Genomic DNA, 27,483 nt, shown 5'->3' on the forward strand with positions numbered 1-27,483 from the left:
TTTTCAATGATATTTTGTTTTTTACGCCCAGTTTAATCTGTTTCGCAGGATGACTGGAACTTAACGTTTCATATTTACCTGTTGTTGCAATTTGCCAATGAGTATTTCCTTTCCTGCAATATTGGAGGATGCCGAGGCCAGCTCCGACCTGTACTTCTGGACAGTGGCCTCCAGCAGGTGCTGCTTGTCCATCAGGTTGCGCCGCACAATGTCCCTGCAGAGGAAACCACGTACTATACTTCGCTGAATCCTTTTGTTTAACTTGTTTAAGCTTGTTTAATTAACGACAATTGTATTTATAGATGTTAACATTTATCTGGTAGATATTTCACACTTATTGTGTTTTTGTATATGAACTGTTAAAGGTTTACAGATATTGACGAAATGTTCATAAAATATGTATTACCTGAGGATGCAACACAGCTACGGACAGGTAATACTCTACCTGTATTCTACATGTACGTAAATAAGTTTATACTGAGAGGGAGGTCTACAGACACCTAAGAAAACAGGATTCGAACAGGTACAGGCTAATTGTAAGGCATGCACTATATTTGCTCTTCAACTCGACAGTTATGTTATTTAAACATATATTGAATTTTCAGTATACTTTATATTCCATTTGTTGGCTCGCAAAAGTTAATTATTTCGTGTAAGATGGCAACGCTATAAAAAGGAAGGGAAGTGAAGGGACACACCGATTGATGTAGAAATACTAGCTTACCAATCTTCTTCACCTCTCAGTCGAGGACTCAGTGCGCTGCTTTGAATTTTAACAGGAAAACCATAAATTTGTTGGGTATGAGGAGAATTAGTAATTTAAACAGCAAAAAGCAATATTTAGACAAAAAATCAAACACTTAAACTTAAATGGAAAACAAAAACATGTTAGTCTCTTTTCTGTGTTGGAAGTTAAAAAGCAAAATTTGTTACTTATCAGGTGTTATATGAAATGCCATGAGATCGAAAACTTACCAGTTTTTCCTGGCCCTCTCTGACTGGTGTTCTGTCCCGTTGGCAGCGACCTCCTGCTGCATCTGTTCCTTGGACTCCTCCAGGTCCTGGCGCAGGGAATGGAGCTCCTGAAGCAAAACATCATCAAAGGTACAACATGTAGAAGGGCACGGGTGACCTCGTAGTTGCGCCCCTTGGGAGTGTCGACACCTATGATCGCAGATTCGCCCTGACTATGTTCCAAGATTTGTCACTCCCCTTTCTCGGGACCTTCTCCAAAGTGGCAATCGTCTTAAACCTGCAACACTTCGGACTTCCCTCCCACATCAACCCGACACACAGTGAACTAATTGAGTCTTCAAAGCGGCGTTACATCCAGCTCACTCACTGACTAAATGTAAGAGACCTTGAAGTATACCAAAGCATGTTTTGATGTAACTCAAACTCAACTGGCGTATATAAAAATACACTTGATTCTATTCGCATATTCTGCGTGAGTAGATGTGAAATCACGGCGGCCTGTTAGTGCTCAAGTCTGAGCCAGGCAAAATGGTCCACAGCATATGTTTGTTTGTTTGTTTGTTTCATGTTAAACGTCGCACGCAGCAATATTCCAGCTATATGACGACGGTCTGTAAATATTAGAGTATGAACCAGACGGTCCAGTGATTGATATCATGAGCATCCATCCAAGCAATTTGTATAGGATGGCATGCATCAGCCAAGTCTGCGAGCCTGACCACCCGATCGCGTTAGTCGCCTCTTACGGCAAGCATGGTTCCTGAAGACCTATTCTAACCCGGATCTTCAGGGTCGTTCACAGCATGAGCAATGATCGACGCGTCGGCACGATGTTCGGCCACACATTGTCACCACCTGGTGGCTCTTATGACAAGCGGTGGGTATATTATATTACTTATCCTATCTTATAATTAGCTAATTTGGCACATTTGTTATAGTTGTGAAAAACAGATAACACATATGATAGTATTAACACACGTTTACAAAATTCAATGATAAAAGATTTGTTTATTTTCGTTGAAATCCATACCTCATCAAGAACTACCAGATGCTTTTGTCGCCGATCACAAATTGCTTGTCTTTGATTGAGCAATGACTCAACCTCCTGGATCTGCAAAGTAATTTACATACATAAGAAAACATTGGTATTTTATGTGTGTTTCTGGTTGAACGGACGTTGCTCAGCTGCTCCTTGTATGTGTTCTCAAGGATCTGGAAGCAATTATTGCACATCACTCATTTATTCTGAACCAAATGTCAGTTTTCAGTGTAAACACAGATTGCATTGCTTTTCGGGGTGATGGGATCAAGACCAGTCCATAATCGGATAACATACGCACGCACGCACGCACGCACGCGTACGTACGTACGTACGTACGTACATACATACATACATACATACATACATACATACACAATCTTAAAATTTAGGCAATATACGGATGAAATTAAAACTTGGAATAAATTCATCCTTTCACAGGCAACTTACACCAAGTGTTTATTTATCACTCAAACTTAGTGAACTTAGGCCTTATTGTGTCGTTGTTTTGTGATAGAAGTTAAACCTGTGTGCAACGCAGACTTCAAAGGCTATGCAACTTCTTCCCATTCAGAGTAACAACACAAACGCCAGCCGTTTCAACTATGCAATACCTGTTGCTACATTACGGCATACTGCTAAAACTACACACACACATTGCCATATTTACTGTTGTTTATTAGTAATTGAAATGAAGCTAAACATGCGTGAGTTCCATGCCCACATCGCATCTTATTCGTACGCTAACTTCTCCAGACATCCCGTCAGATTTTACTTTTGTAAACATGTATATTTAGTACAGACGTTCAGGTTTCATCGGAGGCACTGGTGGGAATGAGACGTCACAAGTCGACGTGAAAGCGGCGTTAAACCAAACTTACTCAGATCGCCCTTGCCCCGTGCACGCGAGTTTCTGTCTGTCTGTCTGTCTGACTGTCTGTCATACATACCTCTTTCTCATACTCCTCCAGATCCTTCTGCTTCTTCGACAACTCGTCCTCCTTATTGAGCAGCTCCATCTCTTGATCCAGGATCTTCTGTTTCTGTTGGAAGAACTCCATGCTGGTCTCCATCTCCTTCAGCTCCTCCTTCAGCTCATCCCGCAGGCTGCCCTCCTCACTCACCACACTCAGGCGTCGACTGAAGATACACAACAGAATTGTAACATTCTAGCGAAACATCTCACACACCTCTGTTTGCCCCCTCTCCATAAAAGTGTCAGCCCGGTGGAGATTCTGAGACAATAGATCCTCACTACATACATATTATCTTTAGAGAAGTTATTTCGAGGCATTTTAGGTACACCACAAAATCAAATTGACAATGTGTGACTAAGCTGACGTTCATGCATTTCATAGTCAGACAACCTATCACAACATCTGCTAAATTTCTAAACCAAATATGTGTATACATGCTAAATGTTCGGTCCTGACGACATGCTGGTATACAGTTCGAGTATATTGGCAGACATGTTTTCTATTCTGGGAGACCCGTGAAGATCCGTGTTAGAATAGGTCTTCTGCAACCCATGCATGCCGTAAAAAGTGACTATGCTTGTCGTAAGAAGCAACTAACGGGATCGGGTGGTCAGGCTCGCTGACTTGGTTGATGCATGTCAGCGTATCCTAATTGCGTTGATCGATGTTCATTATGCCAATCACGGGATTGTCTGGTCCAGACTCGATTATTTGCAGACCGCCGTCATATAGCTGGAATATTGCTGAGTGCGGCGTTGAACACCATGAAACTGAAACTATTCTGGGAAGTCGTTTCTGACATTATAAGAGGCTAGTTTGTCCATTTCAAGCCTGACTTAGAACATATAATATGCTGACTAGCCTGTTTCGTTTCTACAAATGAAAATCTTTGTTAAGATGTTCTGAAATAACAAGGAGTTAGGCTGGAGCTTTGGGGAAAATATGAACAAAATGACACACGCCTTAAGAATCAGTTAGATGAAAGAGCTAGGAAGCTATTTTTACTTCTTTAAGTCTAGACCCGACAGATTACTGTTTATCCTGACGTGAAACTGAAATGTTCCACACAACACAATCATCTACTGGTAATGTCACATGTCTCTATGAGGAGTATAACTGTTATCAACGCTCGGGATGCAGCCGGTATCAAGACCCGAAGTGAGGCACAGACAATCGTTGGCGATTACAGTTGTCAGGGGGACATCGGGAATGGACGGGAGCAGCCCTAAGTCTATCAGTGATCACGTCGTAATGCTCCAATATAGGCGAAAACCAAAGATATTGTTTGTCATTTAAATTTTTTGCTCGCGTCTCCAGTAATTTCTTTTTCAATGGAGATATCTCTGCATCTTTAACGTTTGTGATAGTATTTTAATAATGAAAAATAATACGACATTGTTTGTGCCATGAACAAATCCTATTCCCTACAACATTTACATTGTAAACTGCAATCCATCCCAGGCTTTGGGGCTACATAGAGGATTTTTAAACATTTTGCCCCATTTGGAATATTTGGAAATAAAACCTATTTTTATATAAATATTATGAACGAATGTCTTTATCCTGTCATCATGTTGAAGTTTCAGTTTTATCACTTCTGTCATTTCGTATAGAAGTTCGAAGTCAAGTGACGGTGGATGACACGCCACTCTGTGCCATAACGTATTGGAAGATATAACATTCTCGTCCGTTTTCACATGACTAAGTATGAGCATACAACTCAAGCCATGTTTTATCATGTCTTGCTACATTGTTGGAGTCGTCTTCTGTAATGTCGGGTGGAATTCCAGGGAGCTCCCAAGTATCCGTTGCTTGTCATTGGTGTGGGTGAGTGAGTGAGTTGGGTTTAACGCCGCTTTTAACAGTATTCCAGTTATATCGCAGCGTGTCAGCTTAATGTGGGAGGAAAGCCCGAAGTGATGCAGGTCTCAGACGTTTACAACTTCGGTGAAACCCACGAGCACTCTTGTCATTGGAGCTTGACACAGGGGGTTCGGTAGGTCAAGCTCTGTGATTTGGGCCTTTGTCATCTTACCCCGAGTCGTGGAACATATACACGCTTTGTCTGGTCTTGATTCAAGTATTTGCAGGTGACGTAGAAGGTATATTGCTGTTCGCGGGTATAAAAACTTTCAGTCTTTTACGGTGATAATTTGTCATACCCATTCCTCAAACCAACGTTGCAGACATACTTCGATTTATAAATATCCCAGTGATTTGCTTTGTGATTTCCATTCGTAGCCCAAAATAATATTTCTATCAAACAGCTATTTATCAAATTCTAATTCATAGACTGATGCTGATTTAATTCGGCCTCGCCTCATTATTCTCCACGGCATCTCTTTATATCTTAATCGCATTCTCAATTATCAGACATGTCATTAAACTGATGGAAATGGTGATAATAAGACCAAAGATACAGGACAATAATGAAAAACGAATTTGCATTGTTGTTTAAAAACATATAAATCACACGTATACAAAATAGAATACCCCATGCTGCAATCATGACACATCATAGAGACACATCAAAGTTTGCTTCAAGCTATTGATATTTGATATTGCCATCGATATTTCACGCTTCTACATAATTAAATACTAGCCATACCTAACCATAAAACCTAACCGTTTTTCAGCAAATCCCTTCAGATCAACTCAATGGGTATTATTAAACAGCGTTTAACACAAAGCGGTACTGCCTGATCAAAATCCTGTCAATATCAAAACAAAGCTACCGTCTTAAGGCATGCAGAGAAAATCCTAAATAATGACGTTATGAAGCGAGATATTCCATACCTGCCAAACCCCATGTGCTGTATGACACAACATCTGATACACGTTGACCTGATTCCACCGTTATTCGATGCAGGGAGACATCGATTATTGGTACGAGACTCTATTATTAATGAGGTCACGCAGGCATAGCGAGGAGTCTTCAGTTATAAGGATTACACATATACCGCGTTGTTTCTTACTTAATATAGATTCCTGAGTGTATGTTATTTGCTTTCTGGTTGTATTTATTGCGTTTATATACCATTTGCAATTAGTGGGTATGTTCGCGTTGAGACATCTCGAGCTTGGCAACGTTTTAAGCATCGGCATCGCAACAAACTAGATGAAGGAGCTATGTGATGTAAATTAGTCAACGTCAACGTCACCGTCACCAACAACGTCTTTAAGTTGTCCTAACAAGATGAATGAAGACGTTATATAGTGTTACACAGACTGTCGAGGATGTTCATTTCGACAACGTCGTCAATAACGTCATCGAGTTGTCGCAACAAACCAGATAAAGTAGGTATGGTGTAGCACAGACTGTCGATGATGGTCATTTCGACAACGTCACCAACGACGTCATCGAGTTGTCCCACCAAGATGGTTGAATACGTTATATAGTGTAACTCAGACAGCCGAGGATGTTCATTTCGACAACGCCGTCAATAACGTCATCGAGTTGTCGCAACAAACCAGACGAAGTAGGTATAGTGTAACTCAGACTGTCGAGGATGTTCATTTCGACAAGTTGGAAAGTTGAAATCACCCTTTTTACTATACAGACTTGTGAACAGTATTTGTTGTCACAGATATAAATATGAAAAAGATGAGGCTGTTTCACTGGTCTCTTCTGTTTCTAGTTCAGGTAGGTAAATCAGTGGAAAGACATTGACTATTTGATGGATATTGAACAATATCAGATCATCGATATACCTAAAGCTGAAGTTAAACCTCTTGGTCAAATTCCCTTGGTTTGATTTTGCTTATCCGAGGAGAAATTGCGATTTTTATGAATAAAGCAAAAGGTTGGGAAGAATTTTATTCTTCTATGTTCACTATAAATAATGTTTAAGAAAATGTGAGTGCATATATGTTTTCACAAAAGCGTGTACATTCTATTTCACCCGGCAATTATTGTGTGAGAAAGCATGATCAAAGACAACGCATTTCATATTGACCAAATCTAGATTACATAGTCTTTCTATAACTTTCCAATTGTATGTTTTTGATGCAATAATAACCCCTATCCAAACTTAGGGTTAATAAATCTTCGGTTTTGAAAACTGTATTTTGATGGACAAGTCTCACCTTTATTTTATGAGAAAATTGTTACCTATCAAAAGGTGTACTCCACTTTATATGATGGATGCAGAATGGGACGTAAACCACTATACATCACTGTAATGAGGAAAATGATTGCTTTCTGGACAACACTAATTACAGGAAAACCGTCAAAAATATCCCATATTATGTATACTTTTTTACTTGATGAATGAAAGCAATAATGATTATTCCAACAAATGGATCTCAGCAATTAATAATATTCTTTTCAAAACTGGATACAATGATTAATTGTTAAATCAATCTCCATGTGTACCAATGTCTATTAAATTTATGGTTAAGACACTCTTGAAGATCAGTTCTTCCAACAATGGCACTCTGATATGGGGGCACCCCCAAAACCTAGATTCTATAAACTAAACAGAATTATACCAAGATAAGTTTCCAAGAAATTACCAGATGCCACTACTTCATTGTCACAGGTCTTGTCACAGGCTACCAATTGAAAAAGGTCACTGGAAAAGATACCACTGGTTGAAAGTCCGCGTTGTACATGCAACGACATTTCTGATGAATATCATTATATCTTAATGTGTGAAAAGTTTGTTACCTACCGCTCAACATATATTCACTAAAGAAGAACTCCTTCGATGTTTAAACTGGTGAATTTATTTGAATATAAAGATAAACTTACCATGAGGAAGTTTGCATTTTTTCTGTAACTCTTTTAGAAACTGTGGGGCGAAAGAAACTATACCGAGTTTGTTTGTTATGTAATTGAAAATTGAAGGAACTGTTGTTAAATTTGATTATGTCCATTTATCCATCACTCATTCCTGCAACAGTTTGTAAAAAGTAATATGTGACTGTGTAATTTTATGCAATAATAAATTGGGTCAATAAAAACCAGGGTAAGAAATTAATATGTAACTACATGACTCCCATCATGTTTGAAATGTAAATTTGTGCCGAAAAATTTCAAAGATAAGATGTCTAAGATAGACATTCACAGTTGCGTTTTATGCGCTTTATTCTTTTTAATTTTCAAATATTTTAAATCAAATTATATTATTAAAAATATAACCATGTTTACGTAGAAGTAGTTTGTGAGTGCTGACTAATCGCCGCTACAGTTCATATTTTATATATAATATCACCAAAGTAAGATAGTTCAGTTAAATGTGAGAGGTATGGTTTCTTTTGCTCATCAGTTTAAATGTCTTTCAGTGACTATTGCACGCCATGTCTGTGTATATATTGACCTATGTTAACCCTCAAGAACCCTCAACATATCTTGCAGCCGTCAACGAAATAGATGAGTTCAATTCAGTTGGTGATGTTCGGTTTCGACAACGGCATCGTATCGTTCCAAGAAGAAAGCTGAAGAAGTTAAGTAATTTAACATAGACTGTCTGTGATGTTCTTTCAACAATGGCGAAGGAAACGTCATCGAGTCAGGCCGTAGTTACAAAGTATCCTTGTCAAGCCGTGGGTAATAGAAGTACGTGTTGTTAAAAGACGATTTGCTCGCGAAACAGTAATAAGATGATGCAGCAAGTGCAGCCTAATGAATGATGCCTGGTTATATATAGCAACCGGGTGTATAACCTGTGTTATATCATGTATAGTCATTGCTCGACGACACTTTTTAATGGATTTTCCTTTTAAATTGCAAACAATTGGGCTTATGATCTGGTCATGGCAAGTGATCATAACAATTCACAAGTCTCAACAAACTCATAAAAGCATTCCATTACTGGAATCGCTGACGTAACACTTGACGGATTCTTTTATCAGCAATGTGTAACAGACATCGATTCTCCAGTAAAGTATCATGAAATGTACACATCACACTACGGTGCATGGAGCGTATCTTCACACATGTATGATCCTTCAACGTGATGCCGATTTAAAAACGTCTGTTTAGCTCTGTTGCTACACTCGAGCCACGAGAGAACTGAGTGATGCTATTTTACGCCACAGTCAACACTTTTCTAGCTGTAATTCGTCGGCCTGGTCCAGGGACGTATTATGCCCAGGAACCCCCAGGGGACACAGTGTACCATGACACATTAATAACATGGACTCACCTAAATCCATTTCGTGGCACCAGAGCATTTATTTCCTTCTCACACGTTCGTCTGTGATCGTCTACACACTGTTTCTGAACTTTAATCTGAAAAAAGGAAAACCTTTACGATACACAATATACGAGTAATTCTGTTTATCTATCTGTATTAACATGCTTCAATACGCCTGAGAACATTGCTAATACATATATAAGCTAACAATTGTGTTTCCGCAAGATTGAATACTTCATTATGTGTAAATATCAGATAAGATGTGAAATTACATGCACTGCTGGGCGAAAGAAAGTATAAACCTAAATTTGACGGTGGCTAAATCTGAAACAAAAAAGAAATGGTTATACTTTCTTTTGCCCGGCAGTGTATTTGTAATTAAGAAAAGAAACAAAATAACAAAATTACCACTTTGTAACTCCAACAGACCAAACAGACTCGTTGCACCAACCACACTATCAATATTAAAATCCCACAGCGATAAGAACAACTGGTGATAGGGATTGACCCAGTAACTTGTTTACAGATTGTGTCCCTGATGATTATTGACAGAACTGGATTATCACGGTAGACATACGCTGTGAGCTGTTGCGTCCAAGGTGTGCCCGGTTATACATAATTCTGCTACAAACAATGTGAGGTATTAGCTCTGGTACAGATAACCCTGATTATCGACTCTAACTAATGCAATATGTTTGTACAGCTGGAACCCGTATCCGTCCTTCATTTCTGTTGGGTGTATGTCAATGGAGTTGGGATCTGTTGCTTGGAATACGTGCCAGTTTGTGGAGTATTGTCTGTGAGTCTGTCGTAATTTAGATCCTTGTAGCCATTCTACACGGCATAACATTGCTCAGCATCATTATTTCAACATGGATGTAGGCCATCAGCCCATACAGCTTTAGTTACAGTGCAGCCAGCATACAGTCTTGGGGTTTTATCATATAATGGGTAGGTTTCTCGACAGGATAAAGCCAACGGATAAAAACGATATCCGTTGGGGTCATATGCGGATAGAGATGCAAATATCAAAGGTCAAGTAGGGACTACTTTCACTGTTTATAAACAAACATGGCGTTGCCCTCGTCATTTGGCGATCGAGTCAGAATTAACCATCGGGAATCTGGATAAACTACAGGGATAATTGCTATCATTATCAAAAGAACAGTCTAATATACTGAAAATCAGTGTCTAAGTGTGACGTAGCTAAGGCATTTTATAAGTTTTGGCAACTTTCGAGATATAAATTTCGAAACAATTTTGCGAGGGCACGAGGCCTAGCCAAGTGGGATCAGTATCCATATCTGTGCTTGTAGACCTCTGCGGCTTGAAACCTTCTCCACAAATTAAAATAGTTTGATTTGGAACCAAATATGTTTGAATTGTTACCTTGTTTCGTTTTGTCGCTGTGTGTACATCTGACTACACTTCTCAACGTTATGACAGACCGACGGTCAACAACGTCTGACCGTGGCCGTGACGTCTCATAGACTAGGGTTAGAGTAGCTTCCCTTTGACAAAGGGCAGTTACTCTAGCGGACAGACCGATGGATTGCCGCGAAAAGCAAATAAAAACAATAGTTGTTTTGCGTATATGTTGCTTCGCCACTATATAAGAAACAGATTTCAGTTGGAACTATATTGGCTACTGTCACTGTCCGACTGACACATCACTTACCCTGTGACGTAATAAATATTAATGCGCGCATTCCAGGAAAACTCGCAATGTTTCGGTAATGTTTGTGAAAGAGGGAAAGTGATTTTGAAGCACAGAATTAAAGAATGACATTATATGATAAAGAGGTTATCACGCTTGTGTGTTTGGGGATGGTAAATATCCTGTATTAGGAATAAACACTATGTATTTAGCTCGCCAAGGCTCGCTAAATACAATGTTTATTCCTAATGCAGGATATTTACCATCCCCAAACACACTCGCGTGATAACCTCTATATACATTGCAATTAAGAAACAATAGTGGCATAGTATGAAAAACAAATATTGCCTATTTTAACGTTATTAACTGACATTCGTATATTACATTTCTGTAAGGTGGAATGTATATGATATTTCTTGCGAAAATTTGACGAAGACCTGCATGACCTACAAACAAGCAAGACCTGATAGTTACTCATTTTCTACACCTCCATAGTTACATACTTTACAAGTTCTTTCACCCCTTGTTTTTCTATTATATCGACTCATTTCTATGTTTAACATTATTTAATATGTGTATATAAAACTGATTAAGCAACACAAGTAGGATTATTTAAACACATCCTTACACAAATGCTTAATAGGCTTATTTATCGAATGTTTTCAAATTGAAGACAGGTGTATGCATATGCCTAGAGTTATGGGAATGAAACTATCGGGTGTTATTCATCCGGCAGTATTGATCATCCCAATTAACAACAAATAATGCTGCCCACACACGGATGCCTGTGTTCTCGCATTTCAGTGAGTTTGTGAAGTGCAATTAAGTTATTTTAGCCTTCGACAGATTCAGCACTGACGGTAAAATCATTTACAATTAATACATACACTAGGCAGGATATCGTCAGTGTCAAAATAATTTTCGTTTATGGGAAATATCTACGTCAATATTCACTGATAGTATGTATTGAAATTATGCAACGTGAAATACCATACTTCAAGTGAGGTGTGTTCAAGATCATTGCAAATATCATGCACATTAGTAGTCCGGACTAATGCTGGTTTTATAGTGCTGAGATACCATGCTGCAGTTTAATATGGATACCCAACTCAGACACAGCTCAGACACAGAATACTGACACAGTGCCGACCTTGTTTAATCCCGTTAATGCCGAGCGGCAGGCAGGATACCAACAAGTACACTATTTGCAATGTCTTTGGCACTCCATCCACTAGACCATGGAGGCGGTCCGAAATAACTTCAGAATCAAGCCAAGCGCAATCAGCCTAACGATTTTGCCTGTGGTCATTTCACTCTGGAAAATCCATATTCCACTGATGAATCGTCAACAATACATACTCATGGTGATTGCCAATAAATTACCGATTTATACGATCATATTTCACTAAGCTTCAGAGAATTGGAAATATTGTAGACTGTATTCAGTCTTTGTATCCGTTGCCCATACCTGTAACAAGCTCAACATCAATTTTGTATATATACACGTGCATTGCTGTACATGTCTTTACTTAAATGACTCTTTCTATTGATTGGTCGTGTTTGCTTACATAGAGACCAATATAAAACGATGAATTAGAGACGCTAAGAGATTGCCCAACAACAAAGAGTATGCATATTGCTTTGGTTCCTAAAGGGTATTGTACTCGCCACAGTAAACAAGCGCGGGTTGCTAGGACTGGAGGCAGGTGTTGCTGGTGATGATTGATTAGTGCTGTGGTGTCCTTTATGTATTAGTAACGATCTTTTAAAGCGACTATACGTTATAAGATGATATCGGTGTGTGTGGTTTAGACTTTAAAAAAATGTAGTGAAACGTAAATTCAAATAGGTTATATATACCGGAGGAAGAGAGTTTATGGATGTCAACTTCTTTATTATGAGGAACACACCGTTTCGAAGTGTCTACTTACGCCTTCATCAGGTGGATGTGTGAAGGAGAGAGTAGATACTCCGAAACGTTGTGTTCCTCGTAATAAAAAAAATGACATCCATAAATTATCTTCCTTGTGTGTATAACTTCTAAATGCCTTTCAATGACTTTATATATACCAGCTTGCATATCTAGCGGAATGTTTACAATGTACACCTATAAGATTATAGCGAGAAAATTGAAATCATTGAAAGTTTATACATACATTGCAGTGATTTTGTTAGAATCACTTGTATTTGTTAAACACATGTGAAAATGAACCTGACGAACAACGACTCAATGTTGAGGCACAACACACACTTTTCTGATGTTCTCTTTAGAGACTAAGGTTCTGTTCCCAACCAGGCCACAATTGCATGAAACACGATTCCGTAACTTAAAAAAACACCCACCCTTTCCTGTCCAGCAAACACACCAAGACGGATGACAGCAAAAAGTGCAACGGATGACAAAAAAAACCCACGGATGAGGAAATGTGAGACATCCCCCGCGTACTTCACTGACCTGTTTGAGACACAACTACCCACTCCCAACTGTGGGACACATAATGTACCCCGCGTACTTCACTGACCTGTTTGAGACACAACACACTCCCAAATCTTAACGGTGAACCACGTAGCGAGCCCCGCCCACTTCACTGACCTGTTGGAGACACAGCTCCCGGAACTCTTCAACCTCTCTCCTCAGTCTCACCATCTCCTCCCGGAACATCCGCCGACATTCTGTCACTGCCTGTTCGTCCGTCACCGACTGCAACACGGCCAAAATACGTTATCTAAGCTGAAACGTTGAACTCAAAGGAAGTCAAATATAATCTAACATATTTTTCCCACACAAAGCATAGGTACTGTTACATTAGCTTCCTTGTCACAGTAGTGCTGTTACGTTAAAGGGGGGCAACGATCAACGTATGCTGCAAACTACAAGTCAAGGTCGAGACGTTGTAATCGTGTCAAACTGAGACGTTGTCTGGGTGTATTGTACGTAAAACAACAACATTTATATACATAAATTTAGAACAAAAATATATAACAAAATATACACATATAATTCAAAATGCAGACTAATAAATGTGGTGTTTCAACGAATTGAAACAAATTTGCTGCGAGCCCATAAACGTTTCTTCTTTCTTTTACTATTTAATCTTAACCTCAAATCATATCTTATAAAGGACATTTTAATTAATTTCTTTTGATGTTATCATCAATGAATAATGTTCAAGCCGCAAAAGGTATATCTGTTTCTTATTACTGGGTACCAAAACTGATACAACATGGTAAGTAATCTTTCTTTAAATTGCCCATTATAATTTATATTTTCCACTGGTTGAAATAATAATCAATGTCAAAAGTCATGTGTTAAAGTAAATCTTTAATGCGTCTCGACCAAGCATTTATGCCGATACTGTAGTTACTTAAAAGTTAACACGCATTTAATTTTAATAAAATACGTAACACTTTTCACATTTTAATAAAATGCGCTAAAACATATATATATATGCGATTTAACACTGGATTCATTCAGAATAGTTTTGAAGCATGTGTTAGTAGATAAATATACTTATAATGTTCAATTATTGCATATGAGGAAATATCTAAGTTGCAGAATAGACCTTTATCCTTAGCCCATTGTTTGATCCTAGAATTAAACATAAAGGTGAAAGCTTACGTCACAATACTCATATTATATAAATGATAACACATGGACTTTGAAAACATGCCATTGTACGACGTCGGAAGTCGATACACAATGACTCTTACCTGGGACATTGTAAACCTTAACTTATCCCAGAACCCTGTCCTCACAATCTTCTGTTCTGTGCTCTTGCTTTCATTGTCAATGAGGGTTTTGGAAGATTTCAGTTTGTTTTTCACCCCTTCAACCTTGGCCTTATAATCATTCACCGATACTACAGGTTCGACGTCGTTGACAACGCTTGAAGTGTCTGACGTCTCTATAGATTTACCATCCTCGTCACCACAGCCATTGCTTGTGGACGGTTTGCACTCGGGGGTTACCACGGGTTCCTTAGCAGAGACGCTGTCAGCAGCAACAGCGTCCTTAATCTCACCCACTTCAGCATTTTCGTTTTGTGTGTCGGCGTCTTTGTGTCTCTTTTTCTTCTTTGTCGACTTCCCTTTGCCCTGGAAGTGAATATAAGAATCTCAGTGAGTAAATTGGGTTCAACATCGATTTGAACAGTATTTCAGTTCTGTGAGTGCGTTTCAGCTTTTTGTATGATGAATGCCCAAGGCTGTGCAGACGTTTACCACACACGAGCACGAGTATCGTGCTGACAAACCAAGGATCAAAATTGTGGTGAATCTTGGATTTTGACCCGTAAGAAGCGGATCCTCGTACGGCAAAGGAACGTAAATCTGTGGATTTTGGTGTTTTAGACCATTAGGCCATCACTGGCCCATAAGTTCAGATGCGTACCGAATGCGTATTCCTTATTTGTGAAACATGTGAAACAGGTATATGAGGCCATTGACGCGAATCCCCTGTCAACCTGAGGCAATAATAAGCTGATGCTTGTCATTGAAGTTCAGAATAGAGTATATTAAATACATCTATTGATTTCTCATATTAACCCCTTACTCATTTTCCTTACATGAATTAAAATGTATCAGAATCGATTTCGGAACCAAATTAATTAAGGTAAATATGCAAGAATACTGAGTAAAAGTAGGATCTGGCTGAGGTCAGTTATCTAACGTTTCAGGGTATCGAGTTACAAATGTCGAATACTAAAATAATAGTACATTCCACATATAGAGAGGACCCGTGAATATCCGGGGTAGAATAGGTCTTCAGCAACCCATGCTTGCAGTAAAAGGCGACTTATGCTGGTCGTAAGAGGTGACTAACGGGATCGGGTGGTCAGGTTCGCTGACTTGGTTGAAGCATGTCATCGATCCCAATTGCGTGGATCGATGTTCATGATATCAATCACTGGATTGTCTAGTCCAGACTCGATTATTTACAGAGCGCCGTCATATAGCTGGAATATTGCTGGGTGCGGCGTAAAACAAACAAACAAACAAACATATAAAGAGGGACAACAGAGTAATGGTTCGGCGCTCTGTAGATTCACAGGCCTACAATCACCTAAGGGACAGGCACCCTTGTCGTGTAGAGAGGCTTGACATTTAAACACAATGCCAGCTTTTTAATGAGATGAAGCAATGATCATGAAGTGGAAAAGTGGAAATCAATCGTACTTCATCACTTCAATTTGATTAAACCTATAGGTTGCCAGACTAGGTTAAATGAAATACCATCTCCTCAAGGGTTTTCATTACCTCATCTCTACTACAATGAATGGAAACCTCTTGATACTTGATGGAGGCAATTCAGGTGTGGAGTGTTTTACCAGCACATGTACTTACCTTGATCAGAGTATTTCTTACTTATTGTACTCGTCTTGAAAAATCTCTGTCATGTATTTGATCAAATATAGGCATGTACACATGGATCAGAGACACTATTTCACATTTTGTAATGGGTATTTAGCAGTTGGGGATTCATAGACACAAGATATATAGATTTCATCGTCTGTATTCTTTAACAAAACAGTTTCCTTCACCAGATGAAGGCGGATAACGTCGACTCTAAACGATCGGCCCATTTATCCTGTTTCTCTGAGGACCACCTGTGCGCAGCAGCAGCTTCGCCATTCTGTAGATTGAGGAACATTACCAACCACGTGAATTAATTAAATAGCATCCCAGTGACTGAATGAAATCGTAATAATCATAACAATCAACATACCTTAGATAGATCTGAGGCACGTAAAATGAAAACGCTAGCTGACATGGATAACGATTATGTGACTGTGCAAGACTATGCAAGACACCGAAGAACGCCCACACAAACTCCTGTGTTTGTGTATGTGTGTGTGTGTTGGTAAGGATGGAAGGTTTCGCTATTACTGTGTAAGACGTTCCACTCTGTGCACAGGAGATCAATTGACATCATGAAGTGGAACATTTATTTTCGCTTCACTTGCGTTGTCTGTGAAGGTTTCCGAAACAAATGTAAAATAACGATAATGCCTAGCACGACAAAGCCAAAATGGTCCAACTGTTGATAGAAGGCGATGCCAAATTGGTACATATGTTGATACAGAAAAAGATCTCATGTTGCCATCACTACGCTTTGGATAAAGAATGTTACGTCAGTTCATGCCAAAATTATCACCCTGTACCCTTAGTTATTGGGGTTCTTGAAAAGTTCTTCGTGTGCTTTTCATAATTCAACAATTTGGAAGTCTAATGTGACCATCATGATGAAATACGCTATAAGTTGTCGTATAGGTTTCTTGTAGCGACATGAAATTTTCTAAATTTTTCACTCATAGCACTGTTCAAGCGCCATTTCTTTCGAAGTCTTCCATCGTGATTGAGAATACGGAGAATCTACCCCCCTGGCCATGACAGATGCAGTGATAGCTACAATGTGTTAATGGCATATCGTACATCTATAATACAGCTGGAATATTGCTGGCTGTGGCTTAAAAAAAACATTACCTCACGCACACAATCATTTAATCGACATCTTGTACGATTCTGACTCTATCATGAGCATGTATTTATGACTCTGTATAACATAGTGATGATACCAGGTGTTCGCGAAACGGTGAACGTATCATGTTCCACTAATGGCACTCGTCACAAACTAATGCACAGGCATGTCAACTGTTCACTCGAAAAAACACGGGAACATGGTACGAGTAAAATAGGGAATTGCATCGGACACTATTTTTGTCACTGATGCGTCAAATTTGGAATTGTCCTCCACATAAAACAGTTTAAAAGCTTTACTGAGGCCTTTAATGTTGTAACCTTGATCAACAACTTTTGAGCAAGGGTAGTATGACGCTCTTTGAAATCTTTGTAGAAAGAGCATGCTCGATTGTACCTCAAAAGGTATGAAATGTAAACACCAAAGGCTGGAGCATCAGGAATATTGCTCGACATAAAGGAACGTTGACTATTGGGGAGTTGAATTCATCCCTATTTTCATAGTCGACTTCTAGAGTGTGAATCTTTTGACTCATGTACAGAGATACCAGGATAAAGAATCCCGACACAATGCTGTTTTAATATTTATACATTACCAGCGGCATGACCAGTTGATGTGTTGTCTTTCCAATATGATATAGGATGTTAAGATAAAAGAATGCTGCATGGGTTATTAACACAACGATACTGTTAAATCAAGTAAAATAAGGATTGCATTTGACATGAGAGCGAATAGGGTATAAGTTTCAAGGAACTATTTGGACACTGAATATTCTAAACACCCACTTTATAATTGGCGTAGGTGTAACAACCAAAGCCATATGCCAACTTACACCCACACAACAACACTCTCTTTCCAGGCCCATGATTAATACAAATTCGACACACAAAAGGAAAATTCTATAGCATGTACAACATTTATAGTGATCTCATATTAACCTATGTTTGTTGATTGTGAAAGAGATAAACCTACCTTATATTTAACGGATATTGACAAAACTGTACGCCTCTATTTTGCATACACTTTCACATTCACCATAACAACTGTATGCCAAGGTAATAGACAGTATATGGACTGTCAGGCAGCCTTTATGAGAATGGGGGATTCAGTGCAGCGTTACGCGAGAACAAGTCTCAGGTTCCACTCTTACAGTGGAATAAAACATGCCCAGCGAGTGCCATGCCTTTACACACCAGTACAGAAACATGTCATGCGTGTCATAATGAGTTATGCGTAAGTGGGTGTTTAGTTCCACTCCAATACTGTCGGGTAAAACCATAGTATACCCACAGGCTAAAGTAACTGCGATCACGTGACTATATTGCTATAATAGTGACGCCATTCAATGAATTCAATAATTGAGATTGGTTCTTCTCGTGCGTTTTATATCTACCGATTCACCAATCTTCTATAACAGAGCACATACAGAGAGTGATAGATAGATAGATAGATAGATAGATAGATAGATAGATAGATAGATAGATAGCTACGCGATAAATCGCAAAGAAGAATGAAGAACAAAGTGTGGCCATGGTTTATTTCACGATAAAACAAAATTTCTGGAGATTTTTCGAACATGCCCTCACAACTTGATGACGTATATTGGACGACGTTAGTTTTGAGAGGGGAGTGTCTGGTGAGTTTTTCCCCATAGATGAAGCTGGGCAACGCAGATAAACGCGATGGCAGAACGATCGCATCCAAAAGCGGGAGAGATGTGACAATCGGTATTCGGAGAAGAGACGTAAGAGGCGTGAGGATTGTGAGAATATGCGGGAAATACCAACCTGTGCATAAAATGGACTTGCCCGACATTGCCGAGGTCGAATTCTTTTGAGGGAGTCCTTATTATTTTAATAAGGGTAAACATCTTTAAAGCTTGTACATTCTATAATCATCTTTAAAGAGGCTGCACATAATGTTGATAGTACATGTAAGAAATGAACAACAGCCCCTCATGGTTTATCCTTCCTGCAGTGTTTTATTGTACGATAAACAACGACCACAGGTCGTTTATTTCTTAAATACACTGTAGGAACCGATCTGTCGAATGTATGAATAATCAACTTTTATGCTCGCTGCATTCAATCGGTATACAATGTTTCGTTCTTTGTGCTTACCAGTTATTTATGTCTGCGGCTTATTGCAATTTCAACATGTATTTATCTCGAACCAGATCATTTTACGAGCAGTAGTTCCCATATCAATTTCCACTAAGCGAGTCAACCGTTAGGACAAATCCATACTTGAAAAAATAGCCATTTACAGATATGAAAGTACTAAACGTTGCAAACATTATGAAAGTACCTTACCTGTCACATATGTACCCTCAGGGACTTACTTCCTCGCCTATAAATCCCCACTAACAACCCATCTCTGCGAAAGCCCGAGGGCCGACCTTCTACATGAACAGCTATAGGAACGGCGCGGTCATTATTTTCTTAAGTGAATCAATTTCCAGCAGTCTGCATGTATCGATATTATCCCCGACTAATTCTACTTGTGTCGACTCAATGCTAAATCCCCGATAATGCCAGGGATTACGGTGATGCAATAAGTCAGACGTATCGGAATTGTATGTGACGTTTAAAAGAGCGGTACAATGTCTGATCTTTGAGAAGCTTATGTTGCTGAGAAATATGCAGGTGGGATTGGTGTTCTTGAGCAACAGAGTTGATGCAGTCTTTGACTTGTAGTACGCCATCCTCTTATCCCAAACTTGTCAGGAATAGGTTTCAGAGACTGGTCTTTGTTAACATCGATTGATTGATAGTATACCATCCCGTAAATAAGTATTGAATCTGTGTATTGTGGTACCCACACCTCATTGTGTCAATGTGTAGTATAGTTGTTGTAGAAGTAGCAGTGGTTTGTTTGTTGTTGATTACCGCTGCAATCAGCAATATTCCAGCTCTTTGACGGTGGTCTGTAAATAATCGAATCTGGACCAGATATCCAGTAATTGACATCGTGGGCATCGTCCACGCAATTTGGATACGATGACAGTGGACTCTAACGACAAGCATGGGTTTCTGAAGAAGACCATTCTATCCCTGATCTTCACGGATAGGTAGCAGTGGTAGTGTACAGGCGTATATCTGAGTGCACTTCTCCTGCCTTAGCCTACGACCTTGGCATAACGAGGTTCATCGTGTCATGATTTTTTCCGATTAATTGATTTCATCGATGAAAATCGATCACGGAGTCTAAATTAATAAGACTAGTTTGATCATGACAGCACATAAAGTTATGAACAGCTATAGCGATTTACGCACAACGCTCATGGCGCTCTCAATTACTACCTAAGTGGACATTCTCAGATTCTTGGGATCTTTACAGCAAAAACTGCCATTCAAACGCTAGCTTCTATCCGTTTTTCTCATTATGTGTCTCTGGGTTGCTGAATTCAAAACAAATATGGTCGTGATAATATTCATTGTTATCTACAAAAGAATATACTTAGAATATAATGCTAATTGCTCTTGGCAATAATGTCCGAACACTGCAATAGTGGTTGTACTACTAGGAAAGAAGTACAGATAAGTCAAATAGAGATAGAAAGGTAGTTCATGAATTCTAAGTGTGACAAGGGAATCGAATAACATTGTGAAGGTGTGCCCTTTGCGATTGAAGTGAGTGAGTATGGTTTTACGCCGCTTTTAGCAATATTTCAGCAATATCACGGCGAGGGACAACAGAAATAGGCTTCACACATTGTGCCCATGTGGGGAATCGAACCCGGGTCTTCAGCATGACGAACGAACTCTTTAACCACTATACTACCCCACCGCCCCTTAGGATTTAAGTGTGCCACAAAGAAGAACGCTTCTGGTTGATAACAGAAATAGGTGTATTCCTTATCATAAATGAGAAAAAGAATATTTAATACTGCCTTCATAAATCAAACACCCTCACAAAGCATGGGATTTAGAAGGGTGTCCTAACGGCATCGGGAACCTGTTCCCATTGTGATATTGATCTATGTGTTACCTTGACACTGGAATACAAGGAATTCCCTCTGTGACATTAATAATAACTGTATTGACTTATATCCCAAACTGTTTACCATTTAGTCAAGAGTTACGGGTTGGTCTTTACTATGTGATATGAAGGTGACACCATGTGATACAATACTGCGATATCCACTATTCCACTATAGTCATTATTATCACTCATATCAGGCCCAGTCATGGTAGTAGTCAATGGGATCGTTAGTTGTTATTTGGCAATACGCCTGTAAATAAATGATCAACGTTGTTCTGCAAGAACCTTAACATCTTATCGCATTATGTTGGACTGTTATCAAACAGATCTGACTGCACTCAACGATCAGTTATGTTTCTAAGTGCCGTATCGAAGACAATAATTGTGTTTGCATGCATTTCTGACATGGTACACTCGAGCTACCTCACACAGCACCAGCATAGCCATGAATACCGCCATCACAGAAATCCCAAGTAATGTCCCGTTATAAATTATTTTGATAACATTGGTCTCGCCATATTCTATTTTAACATCTAAGTGTTCAATGAATATATACACAAATATACAATATTGTGGTATACATAATTTAGCCATGGTTTAGGGACTTTTGGGTAGTCCAGTGTTTGAAGAGCGGAGACATAGCCAGGTTGAAGGCCAGACAACCACAATTTCACCATGGGCACAATTTGTGAAGCCCGTTCTCGGTTTGTGTATCTTCATGATATTCACAAAGGTCACTGTGTTGCTGTAATAGTACGGAAGCTTAATAAAATCAAATAAACTCTGGTCGAGGGGTTAGAAATAAATAAAAGTTCCACAATAAAGAATAAAAACTCTGTACCCACGTATACTCGTTAAATATTGACAAGAATTGTGTCCCTGAAGGATGAATGTATTACGCATGCATCGTAATTCAGCATCCCTTGTTGCCAGGGACGCTGGCACAGCTAGCACTATGTCGCCATGCAGGCTCACGGAACGTGGAACTGCAATTGATTTATTGATCGTGTGGATTCCATGAGAGAACTTTGATTTTATAAATGACTATAACGTGCTATAAATGGTATTGCTTTTGCGGAAGTTGGAAAGACCACGTGGCCTTCCAGTTTTATGCCACAGCAGTATTCACGGAAGTTTGTAAATCATCCAATCTGAGACAGTGTGTTAAAACACATATGAAAATAAGACATTAAGACATTTATTAAAATACCAATTTAATTGTTTTAACTCAATTTGCTTCGAATCCAACATAATTCCCCACATACTGTCACAATGCAATCCTCATGAATTGGTTCTTGTGTTAAACATTGGAGCCAGAGGGCAAAAAACTGCCCGGATTTCCACAGTGTCTCAGTGTTCAAATGTGAGGTGAGGTGATATGGGGTTTAACGTCGCGTTAAAGAATGTTGTTTAAACACATAGGTACGTGCAAGCACGTGTGTGATTGTGTGTTTGTGTGTGTACTTGTACTAGTCCATAGTTGTACTACTACCGCAGTTTAACATGGATATCCCTCTCAGTCACAGTGTACTGACTTCGAGCAGATCAGTCAATGTTTTATCCGCTTAATGCCTAGCGCAAGGCAAGGGAATAACAATATTTTAAATGTCCCTTGGTATGACCTTTCGCTATCCTGGAAGACGCTGTATCCACTAGACCACAGAGGCGGTCTCCGTCCAGAATGACACATACATTATGCACATGTCTACATACAAACAAGCTGCCGTGTTACTGTTTACGAATATTATGCATCATCTTTTTCACACTTGGTATCATTCTGACAGTAATTAAATAGAAGACCATCAGTTTCACAACTTAATATAATCTATTTGTCCTTTGAGATTAGTTTGAGTGAGTGAGTTAGTTGTGTTTCAACGCCGCTATGACCAATATTCCAGTTATATAAAGGTGTGTCAGCGTAACGTGAGAGGAAATCCCTTAGTGATGCAGCTCTCAGACTCAGAGAGGCGTTTACCACATTCGTGAACCCCACGAGCACTTGCATGGTGCTGACAAACCTAGAAAGATATCGGTGCGAACCGGGATTCGAACCCGTGATCACAGGTTCCTTGCGTGTCCAAGAGACGTTAGAGCAACCGTCAATTCGTCGCAAAGTCCCTCTAACACATATGTTTCTCTTGCGCCCGACCCTTACTGTAGTGCTACAGCCCCAAATAAAGCAAGTCTAGATATTCCATGGGTTCAGGATCTTCCATCTCACTGGGGCTCCTTTTCAATTCAAATGTAGCTGCTTGTTTCTGACAAAAAAATATGTTTTCAGAGACAAAGCGTTAGTCGATCGCCAACAGTGTGACTCGGTTGTAACAGCCGCACTGCGACAACCACGAAGACAGGAATTCACAAGAGTTCTTGTTAGGTCACACTTGGTTGGCATCAACGACAATCAAACCAACAAACCACATCGATATAGTACCAACTGGAGAATTAGCTTGAGGCATCAGCATCAACTTGAGAGATTGTTGTTTTTCGATCAACAATATTTCAGCTATATCACAGCAACAGTCGATATCAACAACACACACACATATATATATATATATATATATATATATATATATATATATATATATATATATATATATATATATATATATATATCCCATCACCAGAAAATAAAATTTCTTGATATGACAGCTAATTTTGGTTTAACGCCGCTTTGAATTGAATTTCAGTTATACCATAGACTGTCAGATTGATGGTACTCTAAGATGCTGACCTCAAACACTGGACACTTTGGCGAAACCGACGAGCACGGATATGGTGCTACCAAACCTATAAAACACAATCGGGGTTAATCTTGGATTCGAACCTACGATCATAGGGTTCTGGTACTCCTAAGGAATACTCTCCACGGCCCCGTCATCACTGCACGTTATAAATAACATGACTCAATACATATGCGATGATCTATACCTATGGCAGTGTATGTGGTATCGCGTTAACGGCGGCGGTTGTAAAGTGTGCTGAGTGAGTGAGTGAGTGAGTGAGTGAGTGAGTGAATATGGTTTACGCCGCTTTTTAGCAATATTCCAGCAATATCACGGCGGGGGACACCAGAAATGGGCTTCACACATTGTACCCACGTCGGGAATCGAACCCGCGTCTTCGGCGTGACGAGCGAACGCTTTAACCACTAGGCTACCCGGCCGCCCCTAAAGTGTGCTGAACTGCCGGACAAAAGAAAGTATACTCTTTAAAATTGGAATCTGACCCCCAAAAATACAAACGATATCAAAACGTTACTTGGCTTAAAACATTTTAGTCACCATCAAACATAGCTGTCTACTTTCTTTTGCCGGGCATTTGTATTACCTCTGACGCGTCCCAGTCACCTGTACATCATTCAACATAGATGTCCCTTTACTTAATGACACAACACATTGCTGCTGGTGGATTGCGGTATATATACAGTACGGGTGACATTGTGTCATATATGACCATCAATACTGTAAGGGCTAACATGTTTCACACACAACTGTCCTATACATCATTACACAAACATGAGCATTCGACTTGGATTCAGTCGTTAATAAATATTTTATCCTGAGATGCAAGTGTTTCCCTACGTTTTTGCAGACATCACACATGATCGCGTATTTTTGCAAGAGTGTTGTGTTAATATTGGATGTTCACTTGAAGCGTCAATTGTGTCAGATGTGTTTCTATTGTAACGTAGTGGGGAATGTATCAGTAAAACCATGTAGCCTGTATTTATTAGGATTATGGTATATAATACGTTTCACATATAATACAGTGACCATTAGCTCCTAAACCTCGTTCTTCTAGTGTTTTATAGTTAAAATAAACCTCATTGATAGCATTTGCCGTTCTATTTTTGGAAACATTTATGGCAACATAATACGTTGTGGAAATTAGTTTCTTGCGCTTTATCATCATCACAAAGGAAACGGCATCGAATTTCAGGAAAGCAAATTCTGGCCCTCGACTGAAGAATTTGTAATAGTGTTGGCAATTACGATAGGCACGTGTTTAAACTACACTTATTATATCATATAGTCGAGTAAGGGGATATCGAATGTTTCATATACCAGTGGGGCTGTCGGGTAGCCTGGTGGTTAAAGCGTTAGCTCGTTACGCCGGAGACCCGGGTTCGATTCCCGACATGGTTACAATGTGTGAAGCCCATTTCTGGTGTCCCCCGCCGTGATATTGCTGGAATATTGCTAAACAAACCATACTCACTCACTTACTCAATCATATACCAGTGCACTACTTCCAACAACAGGAGGTTCGCCCAGTAGTCACAAAATGTCATAGGGTGTTTACCCTGCTTGTGTGAGTCGTTTTGTCTCCATTGACTGTTGTCATCTACAGCTATGTGAAAGACAATGTATTACTGCTGCGGTTACCGTTGCCACCCACAGAGCGAACATTGATTTACAAGGACAACCTGACAGAGAGTGTTTACCAATAGTCAGTATCCTACAACGTCTTAGCTTAAACTCTTAACACGCATCCACAACTCTACATATATTGTTGACAAGCTCATCGACCCTGAGTATATTTCTGTGTAAATAGCCATTAAATATTACTGGAACAGATGACAAACACACCACGAACAATAGCCAGGAATGTTAGACAAAGACAAGTTGTATTTAACCTCGTTAAGACACAAGACGTTATTTACGACAACGAGGCCTCCCTATGGACTAGAAAGATAAAACTATATTTTGGCTGTTGTCGTTTCGTCCGTCTTGGTGTAATGAAGAGTTCAGTCACATGGGTATTCAGTAAACTGTATATATTTTCATTAAATATATTATTCACGTTTCGCTCTAGGATAGACAGGTTATCATTGCATTTACAATATGTCGTTTTTACTTTCATTCTGCATAGTATACACCGTCATTTTTTATAAATGGAGATGATATTTGTTCAGTCATGTTTCTCCCTGAATGAGGTCAAATCATGTTGTGTTTGCTGTACGGTGTAACTGTAGAGTTGCCGAATGTTTGTCTGAAGACTACAGGAACTACGTAGAGATCCTTCTAGAATATTCATTGTTACAATTTACAGGTTTCCTTTACTCACTTTCAAAACAGATAGCCCGATAACGTCTTACAGATATACAAGTCCGATTCAGCTGCTATCGGAGATATCAAACCCAAAATGAAGACAGAATTGTATATAAATGCCAGTGTATTGATGTAAGAAGAGACGCAACATCCCAACCCAATAACGGGGGCCTCTGAAACGTCGAATTTGAACCATATAAATGGTATTTAGCATTAGCATCACTCAAAATGTCGGGACACGATGACATCTGATCAACATTCATTCTACCCACCCAATCCTCATTATTCAATTCATACGCGGACATGGGGTTCTAGGGACATTTTCTGTCCCGGAAGCTCCACTTAAACTGGTGTTACCCAGTGCCCATCCAGCGAATAGTATTGGTAGCTGACGAAACAATTTTGTTTCACATTCCATAGCGGGAAGAAAGACATGAGGTCCCTGACAGAGACGAGGGGCCACGCAAGCACGCACGCATACACACACACACACACACACACACACACACCAATCCCTGACATAAACATGGCTATTGGGGTACTGAATCTGCTCTGGAATACCCATTGGGCCATGTAAGAGAAACAAGAGAAATAAGTATTTCATTTATTACTAAACAATTCACAAACACATTCTGATATGTCAAATAGTTAAAATATCTCACAATGTAGGTACATTGATTGAAAACCGCCTGATCACATCACCACTTGATTCATTCATTACCCACGCAACAAGCCACCCGAGTCGTGATGGTTGAGCTGACAGTCGTGATTAACAAGCCTTCAAATCAACACGCTAAACAGATGACTGCTAATGCATACCTTATAGATAACGGTATCCGTGTCTTCCTCCATTTGGTCTGTCAGAATGCACAGTACAAGTCCTGTAACACGTTTAGCACAGTGCCATCATTGAGCGCCATTGAAACTGTCGTCTGCTACAACCCCTGTCGTCTGTTTGTTTGTAGGACAACCGTGATGTGACGTCACAGTCCCTAAACACCGTCCAAGAGGCTTAAAGAACAAAGGCGACATGACACGCTGGTCGGGGATCGCATTAATCTGTAGAGGAACTTGATTAACCTATTTGATTATTGGTCCAGCAATTATGATAACAATGCCGCATAACTCGGCTGCAAGAAATTACTGGCATTCCACATAAAGTGCAGGCTTAATCCT

General features: G+C 39.5%; 1 protein-coding gene across 1 annotated transcript in view; it reads right to left on the reverse strand.

Moving 5' to 3' along the window:
- The window catches only part of LOC139443468 (golgin subfamily A member 6-like protein 6), a 29,316-nt gene extending 2,076 nt beyond the window's left edge, over window positions 1-27,240 (reverse strand). Inside the window, exons 1-8 of the mRNA XM_071224452.1 lie at window positions 27,127-27,240; window positions 14,500-14,883; window positions 13,382-13,489; window positions 9,141-9,226; window positions 2,965-3,154; window positions 2,006-2,086; window positions 976-1,082; window positions 79-214 (exon numbers count right to left, since the gene is read on the reverse strand). Coding sequence (XP_071080553.1) covers window positions 79-214; window positions 976-1,082; window positions 2,006-2,086; window positions 2,965-3,154; window positions 9,141-9,226; window positions 13,382-13,489; window positions 14,500-14,883; window positions 27,127-27,159 — 1,125 coding nt within the window. The 5' untranslated portion in view covers window positions 27,160-27,240. The remainder of the gene's footprint in view (window positions 1-78; window positions 215-975; window positions 1,083-2,005; window positions 2,087-2,964; window positions 3,155-9,140; window positions 9,227-13,381; window positions 13,490-14,499; window positions 14,884-27,126) is intronic.
- Between the last annotated feature and the right edge of the window lie 243 nt (window positions 27,241-27,483).

This window comes from Haliotis cracherodii, unplaced genomic scaffold, assembly GCF_022045235.1.
Source record: "Haliotis cracherodii isolate W230 unplaced genomic scaffold, xgHalCrac1.p SCAF_5, whole genome shotgun sequence".
Taxonomy (NCBI): domain Eukaryota; kingdom Metazoa; phylum Mollusca; class Gastropoda; order Lepetellida; family Haliotidae; genus Haliotis; species Haliotis cracherodii.